Here is a 17,603-nt window from a genome sequence, read left to right as displayed (position 1 = left end):
CATGCCACCACACCCAGTTAATTTTTTTTTTTTTTTTTTTTTTTTTGAGACGGAGTCTCGCTCTGTCACCCAGGCTGGAGTGCTGTGGCCGGATCTCAGCTCACTGCAAGCTCCGCCTCCTGGGTTCACGCCATTCTCCTGCCTCAGCCTCCCGGGTAGCTGGGACTACAGGCGCTGCCACCTCGCCCGGCTAGTTTTTTTGTAGTTTTTTTTTAGTAGAGACGGGGTTTCACCGTGTTAGCCAGGATGGTCTCGATCTCCTGACCTCGTGATCCGCCCGTCTCGGCCTCCCAAAGTGCTGGGATTACAGGCTTGAGCCACCGCGCCCGGCCAATTTTTGTATTTTTAGTAAGATGGGGTTTCACCATGTTGGCCAGGGTGGTCTCGAACTCCTGACCTCAGGTGGTCCACCCATCTTGGCCTCCCAAAGTGCTGGGATTACAGGCTTGAACCACCATGCTGGGCTATTTTGAAGTTTTTATGTAAACTGCAGGATAAAACAAATCAGTAATTATGTCAATATCATTAGGAACCAAGATTTTTTGTGTAAGATAGAAGGAAATACAGGCTGGGCATAATGGCTCACTCCTGTAATCCCAGCACTTTGGGAGGCAGAGGCGGGTGGATCACGAGGTCAGGAGTTCAAGACCAGCCTGGCCAAGATGGTGAAACACTGTCTCTATGAAAAATACAAAAATTAGCTGGGTTTAGTGGTGGGCACCTGTAATCCCAGCTACTCAGGAGGCTGAGGCAGAAAATTGCTTGAACCCAGGAGGCAGAGGTTGCAGTGAGCCGAGATCGTGCCACTGCACTCTAGCCTGGGTGACAGGTGACAGAGTGAGACTCTGTCTCAAAAAAAAAAAAAAGGAAAAATAAAATGCAAATATCAAAGAAATTAGATAAAGACCCTGAAACATTATATTTAATATGCCACTGTCAATATTAACTCATTTTTTAAATTATATATTTCTTTTCTCAGCACAGCGAATTTTAATGTTTCCCTTTTCCAGAAGGAGAGGTTGCCCTATCCACTTTTGAAGACACCCCAAAGATTGTCTGGCAGTTTGGTGCAGAAAGGATTTGGCCCAATCTTGTGCTGGCTAGGATACAGAAAGGCACGTAAAGTTTGTGGCTCAAAGTCCACTGGGCTGGGGTGGGGCAGAATGTGCACAGGGAAGTGGTCTGGGAGAGACTTGTAGGAGTGTGGGCTTGGGTTCCTGTGACAGAGGTAGTTGGTGCTGGTGGACCAAGGCTGGGGTGGCCAAGGGGAGCCTGAGCCCTCTGGCTGGGAAGACGCTCCTGCAGTGGCCCCTGTCTAGGGGAGCTAGTTCACCAGCTCACTGCTTTCAAACCACAGCTGGATCTCTTTCTGACCCCTTACCCTGAATAGCTGGTGTGAATGATATTCCTGCTGATGTGGACGTCACTGAAGTCTCCGCATATGGTCACAGAGTCAGCCTCAGCCCTGTCAGTGTATCCTATCATGGCCCTCGAGGCATGGATCACATTGTACCCTTCCCAGACCACGGCCATCAACAGGCCTGAAGCTCACATAGCTAAGGAGGGCTGGGTAGAAGGGCTTCCTTCGCAGGTCCCGGTAGCGCTTTCCGGCCGGCCGCAGGATCTTCATCCCTACCAGCTTGAATCCCTGCCTCCAAAGCGCTGGATCACATCCCTAACAGACCGCCACAAGACCCCATCTGGCTTCAATGAGACCAGGGTCCACTCCTGGATCAAGAAGTGGGCAACGGATATGAACAGACATTTCTCAAAAGAAGACATGCGTACAGCCAACAGACACATGAAAAAATGCTCGTCATCACTGGCCATCAGAGAAATGCAAATCAAAACCACAATGAGATACCATCTCACACCAGTTAGAATGGCAATCATTAAAAAGTCAGGAAACAACAGGTGCTGGAGAGCATGTGGAGAAATAGGAACACTATTACACTGTTGGTGGGATTGTAAACTAGTTCAACCATTATGGAAAACAGTATGGCGATTCCTCAAGGATCTAGAAGTAGAAGTCCCATATGACCCAGCCATCCCATTACTGGGTATATACCCAAAGGATTATAAATCATGCTGCTATAATGACATATGCACACATATGTTCATTGCGGCACTATTCACAATAGCAAGACTTGGAATCAACCCAAATGTCCATCAGTGATAGACTGGATTAAGAAAATGTGGCACATATACACCATGGAATACTATGCAGCCATAAAAAAGGATGAGTTTGTGTCCTTTGTAGGGACATGGATGCAGCTGGAAACCATCATTCTCGGCAAAATATCGCAAGAACAGAAAACCAAACACCACGTGTTCTCACTCATAGGTGGGAACTGAACAATGACATCACTTGGACTCGGGAAGGGAAACAGCACACACCGGGGCCTATTATGGGGAGGGGGGAGGGGGGGAGGGATTGCATTGGGAGTTATACCTGATGTAAATGATGAGTTGATGGGTGCTGACGAGTTGATGGGTGCAGCACACCAACAGGGCACAAGTATACATATGTAACAAACCTGCACATTATGCACATGTACCCTAGAACTTAAAGTATAATAATAATAAAAAATAAAAAGAAGGAAGGAAGGAAGGAAGGAAGAAGGAAGGAAGGAAGAAGGAAGGAAGGAAGAAAGAAAGAAAAAGAAAGAAGAAAGAAAGAAAGAAGAAAGAAGAAAGAAAGAAAAAGAAAGAAAGAAAGAAAGAAAGAAAAAGAAAGAAAGAAAGAAGAAAGAAAGAAAGAAAGAAAGAAAGAAAGAAAGAAAGAAAGAAAGGGTCCTCCTGAGCCGAGCGCCAACAGCAGGCACAGCCAAGAGCCCGCGAGGTCGTACAGCAGGCCTGGCTGCGGTGGCATGCCCAAAGAGGCTGCAGGTGACGTCCGACCACAAGCCACTGATTCTAAAAATTACATGTTTTAGTCCTGAAGGGCCTAGAAACAATGACTATACAATATTTGTGAGCATTCCTAGCTCACAGGTGAGTGATCCCCATTAAAAGGAGCCAAGAATCCATTTTAAAAATGCATGAAGTTTTCAAAGACTAAAGGGGTAATGTCAGAACACAGAAGCCAAAGTTGGTGCAATTTGAGCATCTAACAGAAAAAAATGACTATAACTGATTAAAATATATTGAATATATATTAAAATCCATGCGTCCATGGTGATACTGAAAAAGGAACCCTTTCCCAAAAGGGGAAAACATTTTTCATTTGCTGCCACTGGAGGTGACTATTGATAGGTAGACAGATATATATCATATTCTGAAAATCTGTAATTAAAAGGAAAGAAATATTTATTCTGTCTTACTAGTAGGAAGCATATTTCAGTGTACCCAAATACATAGCAACCAAGCAGGATTTATTTCAGGAATTCTAAGATAATTGAATAGTAGGAAATCTATTAATAAAATTCACCATTAAGGAATCTAAGGTGAAAATCATATTATCACTTTCATAGGTGTTGAAAAAGCATTTGATAAAATCTAGTCTTAATTTTTAAAAATCACTCTGAAAGGTAGAAAATAGGTACATTTTCTCATTGAGATAAAATGTTTTTCATACTCAAATGGAATAGAACTAGTAATACAAAAACTGCCCATAATGAAGCAGTAACAGAAGCAGCATTTCTACTAAAGTTGTAAAAAGACAAGGATGCCCACATCACCACAATTATTTAATATTGTATTGGAGGTAGTAGGAAGATGTTTGTATAAAAATTGAAAAGGAAGTAGGAAAACTACTATTATTTGAAGACAATGGTTGCCTCCCTAGAAAACCCAAGAAATCAACTAAAATGTTACTGTAAGAGAACTCAGTAAGGTAGCTGGGCACACAAATATACAGAAATTAGTACTTCAGACTACATTCCAGAAAGAAAATGTAGTAAGAGAAGAAAGTCCTGCTTAAAACAGCAACAAAGAATGATAAAAATAACTAGTGCTGAATCTAATGAGAGAGACACAAAACTTATGTAAAAAAAATTTTTTTTTTTAGACGGGGTCTCACTCTGTTGCCCAGGCTGGAGTGCAATGGTGCATCTTAGCTCACTGCAGCCTCTGCCTCCCAGGTTCCAGTGATTCTCCCACCTCAGTGTCCCGAGTAGCAGGGATTACAGGCATGCATCACCACGCTGGGCTAATTTTTGCATTTTTAGTAGAGACACGGTTTTGCCACGTTGGCCAGACTGGTCTTGAACTCCTGACCTCAGGTGATCCACCCACGTAGGCCTCCCAAAGTGCTGGGATTACAGGCGTGAGCCACCATGCCCAGCTGTGAAAAAACTTTAGGACAACACTAATTCATACAAAATAAGATGAGCAAATGGAAAGACACCCAGAAACACTCATCATTATTAAAGATGTTAGTTTTCTGGTGTGTGTGTGTGTGTGTCTGTTTTTGAGATTGGGTCTCGTTCTGGCACCCAGGCTGGAGTGCAGTGGTGTAATCTTGGCTAATTGCAGTCTTGAAGATATTGGTTTTCTAAGAATATTAATAGATGTCATCAGATTTCAATAAAAATTCCTATAAGATTTGTTTTTTGGTTTTCTCTCCCCCTTTTTTTTTCAAGTAGACAAGTTACTCCCATAATTCATACAAAAAAAGTAGACAAACAAAAATAGTCAGGAAACATCAGAAAAGAAGGGCAAATAGTGGGGACCAACACTGTCAGATCTATGGAATATATTTAAAAGTCTCAATTATTAAAGCAGTGTGGTATGAATGCATGAAAAGGAGACTGACCAATGGAATATGACGGAAAAATCCAGAAATACACTCTAAAATATACATGAGTTTATTAATAAAGGCTCAATCCCAAACAGTGGGGCAAAGATAGACTATTCAACTCTGATTGGGACCACTAAGTAGACATTTGAAAAAGGATAAAGTTGAATCCCTGTATGTTACACTAGGTTAAATTCCAAATGAGTCAATATTTAAAATGAAAATTAAAATCATAATTCTGGAAGAGAACATGGAAGAATTCTTTTAATATTTTGAAATGTAACAGTGCCTCAAAATCCTGAATTTGACTATATAAAAACAAAAAATCTTCTACATGACAAAAGATAAATGGAGGGTAAAAATGGGTATTTGTAACACATATCACATGCTTTTGTGTAAAAGAAAGAAAATTAATAATCCATGTTTGCATTTCCTTATGTATGTATAAAGAAATTCTGTAAGGATCTATAGAAAATTAAGAATAGAAGTTATTTATGGTGGAGGTGGAATACTGGGTAGATAGAAGATAAGAACGGGAGGAAAACTTTTCCCTGTGTAACTTTTTTTACATATTGGCTTTTAAACCAGGTGAATATATTGCCTATATGGAAAGCTAGATTTTTTTTTTAAGTTCCAACTTTCATATAGCTTACTTTCCAGTGCAGGGAGATAAATAAAAATACAAATCAATATACACTTGGAGTCATAGTGAGATAATTAAATCTACGAATACAAGGAACTTATTTATTTTGTTAGTCTTCACAGTGACTCAAAAAGAGTGAAGCACATACTAGTATCTCAATAAATACTTTCTGAGTAACTGTAGAATCACTTGTTTTAAGTCCTGTCTCTATGATTATGTTATTTTTCTACTAGTTTTTCAATGTAAGGAGACAGATCATGAACTGAAACTATAACAGATTGTACCTGTTGCAGATAGTGTCAGGAACATATATCTTCAGGTTTTCTGTGACTTCTTTCATCACCCTCTGGTAACCAGATATTCCTGGGTCTTTGATATAATTAGGATTGTTTCTCATTAAATATTCCCCCAAATAATTAATTGGGTCAAACTTGCTTGGAGTATCAACTTCTGTCAAAACCTTCTTCTTTTCTACTTGAGTTAACATGTTTTCTACTCCAGGAACTAAGGTAGGTAAAAGTTTGTCAAGCAAATATGCACGATTATTCAGTGTCATGCTTTCAGTATTAAACCACTCTTTGGCCAAATTATCCCTAGGGAGTTTTTTTTCAGCCTTTTTTTCTAGTTCCTTCTTCACATTTTCCTTGTCTATTATTTTCTGCTGCATTGCTTGGGCTCTTGCCTCCATTCTTTCAAAAAGATTTTTCTTCCATTGTTGCTCTAGCTTTGATTTCAGTTCAGTTTCATCTAAAGCAAATATCACTTTTGCAGATTTTCTAATTGCAACATTACCTGAGGCTTCGGTTTTAGAGTCCTTTATTGAACCAGGTGAAATTTTTCGCTGCCCCTCCAGGTTTAATTCTGAGGGGATAAAAAAGTGAAATGTAAGAAATGTTAGAAGCAAATTTTAATCTACATGACTTTAGAATAATATTTGAAAAAATTTTTATATCCATTTACACAGTGGATTGGAACAAGGTCAGCTGAAAGTAACAGAAAATTGGACAAAGTGACTTTAACCATAAAGACATTTATTGTTGACTTAATCAGAAGCCATTCAGCAGTTCAGTGATTTCATTAAGTACCTAGGCTGCTTCTGTTTATTTTCGTTCATTTTTTTGCTTGTACCTCATGATGACTATTAGAGCTCCAGTCATCACTTCCTCACAGCAAAAAAGGATTGAGGACAAAGGATTTTCCTCCTCTTGAGGCTCTGTTTTATTATCCGATAGAAGATCCCAGACTCCCCACTATAAGACTTCCCTTTACATTTCATCGGCCCTAACTAGGATACATTCCCACGCCCAGACCAATCGCTGGTAAAGGGAAATAGTATTACTATGAATAGTATAGACAAATTATAATCTATTTATTGGTTTCAGAGTTTGGATCAAGTTTTCTGATAACAAGTTATTTTCATCTGCTACAACACTGAGGTTCAGTTGGCAGGCAAAATGGTAGGGAAGGCTGGGCACAGTGGCTCACATTTGTAATCCCAACATTTTGGGAGGCCGAGGCAGGAGGAATGCTTGAGCCCAGGAGTTCAAGACCAGCCTAGGCAACATTAGAAAGATGCTACAAACAATAAAAAAGTTAACCAGGCATGGTGGCTTACACCTGTGGTCTCAGCTACTCAGGAGACTGAGGTGGGAGGATCACTTGAGCCCTGGAGGTTGAGGCTGCAGTGAACCATGATCATGCCCCTGCACTCCAGGGAGACTTTGTCTCAAAAAAAAAAAAAAAAAGGTGAGGAAATGTGTGGTGAGTAAGCAAAGAGTCGACCACACATGTCTATTTAAATATATTTCTCTTGATTTTATTCCCAGCTTCCTTTATGTTTTCATTTTTAAAATGCAGGATGGAGACATTAGACCAAGATGGTAGACTGAGAACAGGCATCTACATCCCCTCCCTACCAAAATCTCTAGCAACGACAGGAAAAGTTGTGTGTATGTTTTTAAAATTTTAAAAATGCATAAAAATACTACAATCATGAAGGGGGCCTCGATAGTCAGGAATTTTGAAGATCTCTGAAAAATGTAAAGCAGGGGAATTCAACCGATTGAAGAAACTATAGCGCTAAAAAGATACGGTGGAGACCACTGTAAAATTTGGGAGCAGATTTTGAGGTACCCCAAGTTTAGAGGATGTAGATACGGGTCATAGGGGAAAGACTAACCTTTTTGTATATCTTCATTCCTATTTGAGCTAATCAGTGTCTTCCCCTGCACTGAGTTAAGGTATATAGATGTTTAGGCTAGAGAAACAGGATTTTCACACACAGAGAAAATGAATTATTAACAGCTTCACTGTCTGCACATCTTGTCCTTCCCCCACTGGCATCAGACTATAGAAAACAGTAACTCTATAGGAAAGCAAATAGAGAATCTCAAATTCAAATGTAAGCACACATTCATAGAATGTTTAAGAAAAATCATCCCCATGACTAAATTGAACAAACAGAATAACTAATACCACCCAAGGAAATACCATTAAATAGAACAAATGTAAGGAGTCAAAGAATTAATATCCTCAGAGCAGAGAAGTTAGAAGAAATTAAAAGTTAAACACTTAAGAGAATGTAGACCATCTAGCGCTCACATCTTGGTTTCGAATATCACTCTCCAATTAAAAAAAAATCAGAACTCCTTGGAGATACAGCTGATTATAGGACTGGGCTCATCTCATATGCAGGAAATATATACAAGAATATCTTGTAGTGCCTAGAATATCTTGTAGTGCCAGAAAGTAACGAAGTGCTGAAAAAAAAACTAGTAAATAAGTAAAGAGACAAATTTCCTGTGCAGAAATATTCCAAATAATTTATGTAGATACTCCACGATCAAGGATGTAGAGCATAACTCCCCTCTCCTTAATTGCGGACTGCATATAGTGACTTCCTCTCAAAGAGTACAGTATGGAAATGGGAGGGGGAAAATAGAGAAACCTGAGAAATATTATCTCAAGCTAATGATCATTATTAACATCTACAGTAACATATCATGTTGATACCATATACCCATATGTATATGTATATGAGTATATGACAGCATATATTCAGCCTCCCGAGTAGCTGGGACTACAGGTACATGCCACCATGCTCAGCTAATTTTTCTATTTTTTTCTTTTTTTGGTAATGATAAAGTCTTACTATATTGCTCAGGCTAGTATGGAACTCCTGGCTTCAGGTGATTCTCCCACCTTAGCCTCCCAAAGTGCTAGGATTACAGTCATGAACCACCATGCCCAGCCAATCCAGAATATTTAATATTAATCTTATAAAAGTGTCAGAAGGTATAAGCCAAGTGTTAGACATAATGAAATATTCAAATAAATAATGTAAGAAATCTCTCAGAACTGAAGAAAAACACAAGTCTTCAGCTTTGAAAGGCTTACCAAATGGAGTTTCCATTTGTAATGATAAAAACTTTCTAGAACTAGACAGTGGTAATGGTTGCACTGTGAATTTACTTAATGGCTCTGAATTATATACTTTAACATAGTTTAAATGGTAAATATTATAGTATATGTATTTACCACAATTTTTTAAAAGCCTACCAAATAAACAAAGGAAACAAGATTAAAATACAGAAGTAAATTGATTTCCTTGGAACTACCAATTAATAACCAATTTAAAATATTTTATATCTTTAGTTAACAATGAAAATATAATTTTATAAAGCTTCATTTCATTATAGCAACAAAAATTTAAAATATTTAGAAATAAACCAAACAGAAATGTGTCAGACTAATATGAAGAAAGCTATAAAACTTTACTGAAGTAGTACTGGCATTAGGATAGACATATAGATCAATGGAATAAAATTGAGAGTCCAGAAATAAACCTATACATCTATGACCAACTGATTATTTTGTAAAGTTCCTCTTCTACTCTGAAACCAATTGATTTTTGACAAGGGTGCCAAGACAATTTAATGGAAAAAACAGTCTCTTCAACAAACGGTGCCATGACAACTGATACCTACATGCAAAGGCCTACCTTACACCATATATAAAAATTATCTTTAGTCCTAATAGTCATATATACAATAGTCTATCCAATATAACAGCAGAACACATAATTTTCTCAAGTGCACATGGCACATTCTCCAAGATAGACCATATGTTAGGCCACGAAACAAGTCTCAATGGATTTAAAAAAATAGACACCATATAAAATACCTGCTCTTTAATGAAGAGCACAAAACTTGATGAAGTTAGAAATCAATAAAGGAAAACTAGAAACCATACAAAGCTACAGAAAATAAACAACTCATTCTTAAACGACTAATGGGTCAAAAAAATCACAAGGGATATTAGAAAATAATAAGAGACAAATGAAAATGAATACACAACATATCAAAATTTATAGGATACGGTGAAAAAAGGGCTCAGAGGGAAAATCATAGCTGTAAGTGATAACATTAAAAAAAGTCAAATCTGAGGTCAGGCGATTGAGACCATCCTGGCTAACATGATAAAACCCCATCTCTGGGCCGGGCGCGGTGGCTCAAGCCTGTAATCCCAGCACTTTGGGAGGCCGAGACGGGCGGATCACGAGGTCAGGAGATCGAGACCATCCTGGCTAACACGGTGAAACCCCGTCTCTACTAAAAATACAAAAACTAGCCGGGCGAGGTGGCAGGCGCCTGTAGTCCCAGCTACTAGGGAGGCTGAGGCAGGAGAATGGCGTAAAAAACCCAGGAGGCGGAGCTTGCAGTGAGCTGAGATCCGGCCACTGCACTCCAGTCCGGGCGACAGAGCGAGACTCCTCCTCAAAAAAAAAAAAAAAAAAAAAAAAAACCCCATCTCTGTAAAAAAAAAAAAAAAAAAAAAATTAGCCAGGCGTGGTGGCAGGCACCTGTAGTCCCAGCTACTTGGGAAGCTGAGGCAGGAGAATGGCGTGAACCTGGGAGGCGGAGCTTGCAGCGAGCCGAGATCGCGCCACTGCACTTCAGCCTGGACGACAGAGCAAGACTCTGTCTCAAAAAAAAAAAAAAAAGTCAAATCAATAACCTAACTTTACACCTTAAGAAACTCGAAAAAGTAGTGCAAACTAAACACAAAACTAGCAAAAGAAAGAAAATAATAAAGGTTAAAGTAGAGATAAAAGAGAGAATAGAAAAATAGTAGAGAAAAACAATTTCACCAAAAATTGGTTCCTTGAAAAAAATCAACAGAATGAATAAACCCTGAGCTAGACTGACAAAAACATTAGCAAAGATACATAAATAACCAAAATCAGAAATGAAAGTGGGGACATTATCACCAACCTTACAGATATTTAAAAAATAATAATTATAGGCTGGGCGCAGTGGCTCACGCCTGTAATCCCAGCACTTTGGGAGGCCGAGGTAGGCAGATCACGAGGTCAGGAGTTCGAGACCAGCCTGGCCAACATGGTGAGACCCCGTCTCTACTAAAAATTCAAAAGTTAGCCAGGTGTGGTGGCACACACCTGTAATCACAGTTACTTGGGAGGTTGAGGCAAGAGAATTGCTTGAACCCAGAAGGTGGAGGTTGCAGTGAGCAGAGATCACACCATTGCGCTCCAGCTCTGGGTGACAGAGCAAGACTCCATCTTGGAAAACAAAAACAAAAGCAGTTACAAGAGAATACTATGAGCAATTGTATGCCAACATATTGGATAACCTAGAAGAAATGAACCAATTCCTTGAAATTACCTAAAATGACTCAAGAAGAAATAGAAAGTCTCAACAGATCTTATGTTAGTAGGTTTATTTTGTGTTGCTATAAAGATATACCTGGAAAAAAAAAGAAAAGGAATACCTGAGACTGGATAATTTACAAAGAAAAGAGATTTATTTGGCTCAGGCTGTATGTGAAAGAGTGCCAACATCTGTTCCCAGTGAGGCCTCAGCAAGCTTATAATCATGACGGAAGGCAGAGGGGGAGCTGGCATATCACATGGTGAGAGGGAGCAAGAGAGAGAAGAGGTACCACACTCTTTCAAACAATCAGATCTCACATGAACTCATAGAGTGAGAACTCACTCATTACTGCAAGAACAGCACCAAACCATTCATGAGGGATCCACCCCATAACCCAAAAACCTCCCACTAGGCCCACTTCCAACATCATAGGTCACATTTCAATATGAGATTTGAAAGGGACACACATTCAAACCATATCAAACCTCTAACAAGTAAAGAGATTGAACCAGTGATCAGAAACTTCCCAACAAAGAAAAGTCTTGGATCAGATGGCTTCACTAGTTACTTCTATCAAATATTTAAAGAAGACATGAAATGAATTATTACCAAATGCTTGTAAAAAATTGAAGAGGTGGGAACACTACCTAATTCTTTCTATGAGGATAGAATTACTCTGATACTAAAGCTAGATAGATATCACAAGAAAATTATAGACCAATATTCCTTATGAATATACATGCAAAAATCCTCAACAAAATATTAACAAATCAACTCCAAGAGCATAGCAAAAGCCTTTTCAACATGAAATCTTTCCAGATTTATCTCAGGAATGCCAAGGTGGCTCAACATAAGAAAATCAAGCAATGTAATCATCACATTGATAAAATGAAGGGGAAAAAAGTCACATAATCATCTCAATGCATACGGAGAGAACATTCCTCAAAATAATAAAGGGTAGTTATTTAAAAATCCACAGTTGGCCAGGTGTGGTGGCTCACGCCTGTAATCCCAGCACTTTAGGAGGCTGAGGTGGGAGGATTGCTTGAGTCCAGGAGTTCGAAACCAGCCTGGGTAACATAGTGAGATCCTGTCTCTACAAAAAATTTAAAAATTAGCTGGGTGTGATAGCACATGCCTAGAGTCTCAGCTACTTGGGGGGCTAAGGTGGGAGGATCACTTGAACTCTGGAGTTTGAGGCTTCAATGAGCCATAATCATGTCACTCATTCCGGTCTGGGCGACAGAGAGTGACCCTATCTCAAAACACAAATAAAAATAAAAAATTCACAGTTAACATGACACTCAGTAATGGAACACTGAAAGCTTCCTCCCGAAAATCAGTAACAAGAAAAGAATGCCTACTTTCACCACTGCTGTTCAACATCATACCAGAGTTCTAGCCAGAGCTATAAGACAAGAAAAACAAATAAAAGGCATCCAAATTGGAAAGAAAGAGGTAAAACTGTCTCTATTCACAGATGACATGATCCTATATATAGAAAGAATCCAAAAGAAAACTACTAGAACTACTGAACAAATTCAATAGGGCAACGTACTGAGATCCTGTCTATACAAAAAAAAAAAAGAAAAAGAAAAAGAAAAGCCAGGTATGGTGGCATGTACCTGTAGTCCCAGCTATTGGTAGGCTGAGGTGGGAGAATTGCTTGAGCCCAGGAGTTCAAGGGTGCAGTGAGCTATGATTACATCACTGCAGTCCAATCTGGGCAACAGAGTGAGACCCTATCTCTAAAAAAATAAAAATGGAGGGGAAAAAGGAAAGCAATTCCATTTATAAAAGCAGCTAAAAGAATAAAACACTTAGGAATAAATTTAACCAAGGAAGTGGAAGATATATGCTGAAAACTATAAAACATTGCTGAAAGAAATTAAAGAAGACATAAATAAGTAGAAAGATGTCCCTATTCATAGATAGGAATACTTTACATTGTTAAGATATCACTTCTACCCAAAGTGATCTATAGATTCAATGCAATCAAAATTCCAATAGTTTTTTCACAGAAATAGAAAAAGTGATCCTCAGATTAATATGAAACTGCAGGGGCCCTTGAATAACCAAAATAAATCTTGAAAAAAAAAAGGAATAAACTTGGAGGATTCACACTACCCGAATTTGAGACTTACTACAAAGCTACAACAAATAAAACAGTACTGGAGTAAGGACAGATGTACAGACCAATAAAATAGGATAGAGAGGCCAGAAATAAACTCTCATATATAGTCAATTGATTTGTGACAAGGGTGTCAAGACTATTCAACAGGGAAAGAATAATCTTTTCAACAAATGGTGCTGAGACTACCTGATATATCACGTAAAAGAATGAAGTTGGTCCTTTACCTTACATACAAAAATGAACTGAAAACAAATCAAATATCTAAACTGAAGAGAGAAAATGATACAACTCTCCCAGCTTGGGAAACGTAGTGAGACTGTATCTCTACAAAAAATTAAAAAAACAAATTAGCCAGGCTTGTTGATGCACACTTATAGTCCCAGCTACTCAGTAAGCTGAGGTGGGAGGATCACTTGAGCCCAGGAGGTTGAGGCTGCAGTGAGCCATGATCATGCCACTTCACTCTACCCTGAGCAACAGAGTGAGAACCTGTCTTTTTTTTTTTTTGAGACGGAGTCTTGCTCTGTCGCCCAGGCTGGAGTGCAGTGGCCGGATCTCAGCTCACTGCAAGCTCCGCCCCCCGGGTTTACGCCATTCTCCTGCCTCTGCCTCCCAAGTAGCTGGGACTACAGGCGCCCGCCACCTCGCCCGGCTAGTTTTTTGTATTTTTTAGTAGAGACGGGGCTTCACCATATTAGCGAGGATGGTCTCGATCTCCTGACCTTGTGATCCGCCCGTCTCGGCCTCCCAAAGTGCTGGGATTACAGGCTTGAGCCACCGCGCCCGGCCGACCCTGTTTTTAAAAACAAATAAAACCTTACAACTCCTGGATGAAAAATGAAAACCTGTGGAAAATCTTCATGCCATTGGCTTTAACAGTGACTTCATGGATGTAACACCAAGAGCACAGAAAACAAACAAAAAAAGATAAAACATACTTCAAAATTAAAAACTTTTGTACATCAAAGAATTATGTCAAAAAGTGAAAAGATGATGTAGTAAATGAGAGAAAATATTTGTAAAGCAAATAACTGATAAGGAATTAATATTCAGAATACATAAAGAACTTCTAAAACTCAATAACAATAAAACAACCTAATTCAAAAATGGGCAAAGGATTTGAACAGGCATTCCTCCTAAGAAAATATACAAATAGCCAATAAGTACATGAAAAGATGTTCAACATTATGAGTTATTAGGGAACGCAAATCATAACTACAATGAGATACCACTCCACACTTACTAAGATGATAATAAGAAAACAAAAACAAACAGAAACTCAGAAAATAACGAGTGTTGGTAAGAATGGACAGCAATTGGAACTCTTGTGTTTTGCTGGTGGGAATGCAAAGTGATGCAGCCATTGTGGAAAACTGTTGTGGTTTCTCAAAACATTAAACATAGAGCTGGGTACAGGGACATGTCCCTGTAGTCCCAGATATTTGGCAGGCTGAGGTGGGAGGATTGCTTAAGCCTAGGAGTTCAATTCCAGCCTAGGTAGCATGCCAAGGCCCTGTCTCTTAAAAAAAAATTAATAATCAATATTAATAATATAGTTTAATTTTTTCAGGTATACCTAGAACTACATATGATCCAGCAATCCCACTCCTATGTATATATCCAAAAACATTGAAAGCAGGGACTCAGATACTTGCACATCAATGTTCATGGCAGCATTATACACAATCAGTAAAAGGTAGAAACAACTCAAGCATCCGTCCACAGATGAATGAACAAAATGAGGTATATATGTACAATGAAATATCATTCACCCATTGAAAAAATAAAATTTTGAGGGTGGGGTAAGGAGAGCATCAGGATAAATAGCTAATGCATGTGGGGCTTAATACCTAGGTAATGGGTTGATAGGTGCACCAAGCCACCATGGCATATGCTTACCTACGTAACAAACTTGCACATCCTGCACATGTATCCCAGAACTTAAAATAAAATCTTTTTAAAATGAAATTTTGAGAGAGGCAGAGCAAGTTGGCCTAACAGAACCCTCCAGGGATCATTCCCCTCACAGGAATACCACATTGAACAACTATCTACACAAGAAAACACCTTCATAAGAACCAAAAATCAGGTGAGTGATCACAATACCTGGTTTTAATATCATATCAAGGAAAGAGGCAGTGAGGAGAATAGGAGTCTTGAATTGCCTATACTACCCCTCCTCCATCCCCCAGCAGTGAAAGAAAGAATATGATGCGTGGGGCAGGGAGAGCACAGTGACTGTGGGATTTTGCATTGTCACGCAGTGTTACCCTGTCACAGTGGAAAGCAACATGGGGCAGAATTCAGCTGGTACCCATAAAGGGAGCATTTAGATCAGCCCTGGCCAGAGGGGAATTGTCCATCCCAGCAGTCAGAACCTGAGTTCCAGCTAGCCCACCACTGAGGGCTAAAGTGCTCTAGGGTTCTAAATAAAATTGAAAGGCAATCTAGTATAAGGACTATAGTTCCTGGACAAGTATTGGTGCTGTACTGGGCTCAAAGCCAGTGGACTTGGGTGTACATGACCTAGTGAGACACTAGCTAGGGCAGCCAAGGGAGTGGTTATGTCACCCCTCCCCCAACTCCAGACAGTGCAGCTCATAGCTTCAGCAGAGACTCCTTCCAATTAAGGAAAGGAGAGAGAAGAGTAAAGAGGGCTTTGTCTTGCAACTTGGATACCAGCTCCGCTACAGTAAAATAAAGTACCAAGCAGAGTCCTGGAGTCCCCATGCTAGGCCTTGCCTCCCAGATGACAATGTTAGACACATCCTGGGCCAGAAGGGAATCTACTGTCTTGAAGGGAAGGACCAAGTAGGATTCATCACCTGATGACTAAAGTGCCCATGGGCCTTGAATGAACATCAGTGGTAGCCAGGCAGTACTCACTGCCTTGGATAAGACCCAGTGCCATGCAGGCTTCAGGTATGACCCAGTACATTCCCAGGTGTGGTGGGAAAAGACCACATGGGAAAGACTCCTGCTTGAGGAAAAAAGAGGGAAGAGTAAAAAGCATGTTGTCTTGCAACTTGGATGCCTGCTAAGCTACAGTAAAATGAAACACCAAGTAGATTTCTAAATTTACCAATTCCAGGCTCTAGTTCCTGGAAAGCATTTCTAGACCCACCCTGGGTCAGAAGGGAACTCATTGCCCTGAAGGGAAAGACACAAGCCAGGCTGAATTTACCAGCTGCTGACTAAAAAGCCCTTGGGCCTTGAATAAACATCAGCAGTAGCCAGACAATAGTTGCCAGAGGCCTTGGGTGAGACCCAGTACTGTGCTGGCTTCAGGTTGGACCTAGCACAGTCCCAGTGATGGTGGCCACAGCGGGGCTTGTGTCACTCTTCCCACAAGTCCAGGCAGCTCAGCACAGAGAGAGAGAGAGAGAGAGAGAGAGAGAGAGACTCCATTTTGGCAGGGGGTTGGGGAGATGTAAGGGAAGAGAACAAGAGTCTCTGCCTGGTAATACCGGGAATTCTCCTGCATCTTACCCAAGACAACCAAGACAGTACTTCTACAAGGCCTCAAGAGTCACAGTGTTAGTGGGTTTGGGGTGCCCCCTAATGCAGATATGGCTGCAGTGACTGAAGGCTTAGATCACAACACTCAATTCCCTTTGAATACTTAGAAAGCATTCCCAAGAAGGATGGGTACAAACAAGCCCAGACTGTGAAGACTACAGTAAGTACCTAACTCTTCAATGCCCAGACATCAATGAACATCCGCAAACATCATGATCTTACCAAAGTCAGGGAACACAGTGACCAATCCCAGAGTCACAGAGATACTTGACCCTTCAGACAAAGAATTCAAAATAGCTGTTTTGAGTAAGCTCGATGAAATTCAAGATAACACAGAGAAGGAATTCAGAATCTTATCAGATAAATTTAACAAAGAGATTGAAATAATTTTTAAAAATCAAGCAGAAATTCTGGAGCTGAAAAATTCAATTAATGTACCCCTCGACTGCCGTATTGATCAAGCAGAAGAAAGAATTAGTGAGCTTGAAGACAGGCTCTCTGAAAATACACACTCAGAGGAGAAAAAAACTATAAAAAGGAACGAAGCATGCCTACGGTATCTAGAAAATAGACTCAAAAGGACCAAGTTAAGAGTTATTGACCTTAAAGAGAAGGCAGAGAGAGAGAGAGATATGGATAGAAAGTTTATTTAAAAGGATAAAAACAGAAAAATTTCCAGAAAAACATAACAATATTCAGCTACAATACTTTTTCTTAATTAAAGAAAATTACAGGCCAATATTTCTGATGAACATTGAAGCAAAATCCTCCACAAAATACTAGCAAACCAAATTCAACAACACATTAAAAAGATAATTAATTGGTGATGATTAAAAAGTAAAGACACAACAGATGCTGGCAAAGCTGTGGAGAAATAGGAATGCTTTTACACTGTTG

At 39.7% G+C, this 17,603-nt stretch overlaps 1 protein-coding gene and 1 pseudogene across 4 annotated transcripts in view; both read right to left on the bottom strand.

Annotated features, from left to right (window-relative positions):
• EFCAB5 (EF-hand calcium binding domain 5) overlaps positions 1–17,603 on the bottom strand; it is a 180,989-nt gene that overhangs the window by 128,854 nt on the left and 34,532 nt on the right. For all 4 annotated transcript variants that reach the window (XM_033184403.1, XM_033184401.1, XM_033184402.1 and 1 more), the window contains exon 4: positions 5,666–6,242. In XM_033184403.1, coding sequence (XP_033040294.1) covers positions 5,666–6,069 — 404 coding nt within the window. In that variant the 5' untranslated portion in view covers positions 6,070–6,242. The remainder of the gene's footprint in view (positions 1–5,665; positions 6,243–17,603) is intronic.
• LOC117066565 lies at positions 1,134–2,872 on the bottom strand (annotated as a pseudogene).

This window comes from Trachypithecus francoisi, unplaced genomic scaffold (assembly GCF_009764315.1).
Source record: "Trachypithecus francoisi isolate TF-2019V2 unplaced genomic scaffold, Tfra_2.0 Lachesis_group20, whole genome shotgun sequence".
Classification (NCBI taxonomy): Eukaryota; Metazoa; Chordata; class Mammalia; order Primates; family Cercopithecidae; genus Trachypithecus; species Trachypithecus francoisi.
Note: the sequence above shows the minus strand (reverse complement) of the source record. Positions and strands in the feature narration are given on the sequence as shown.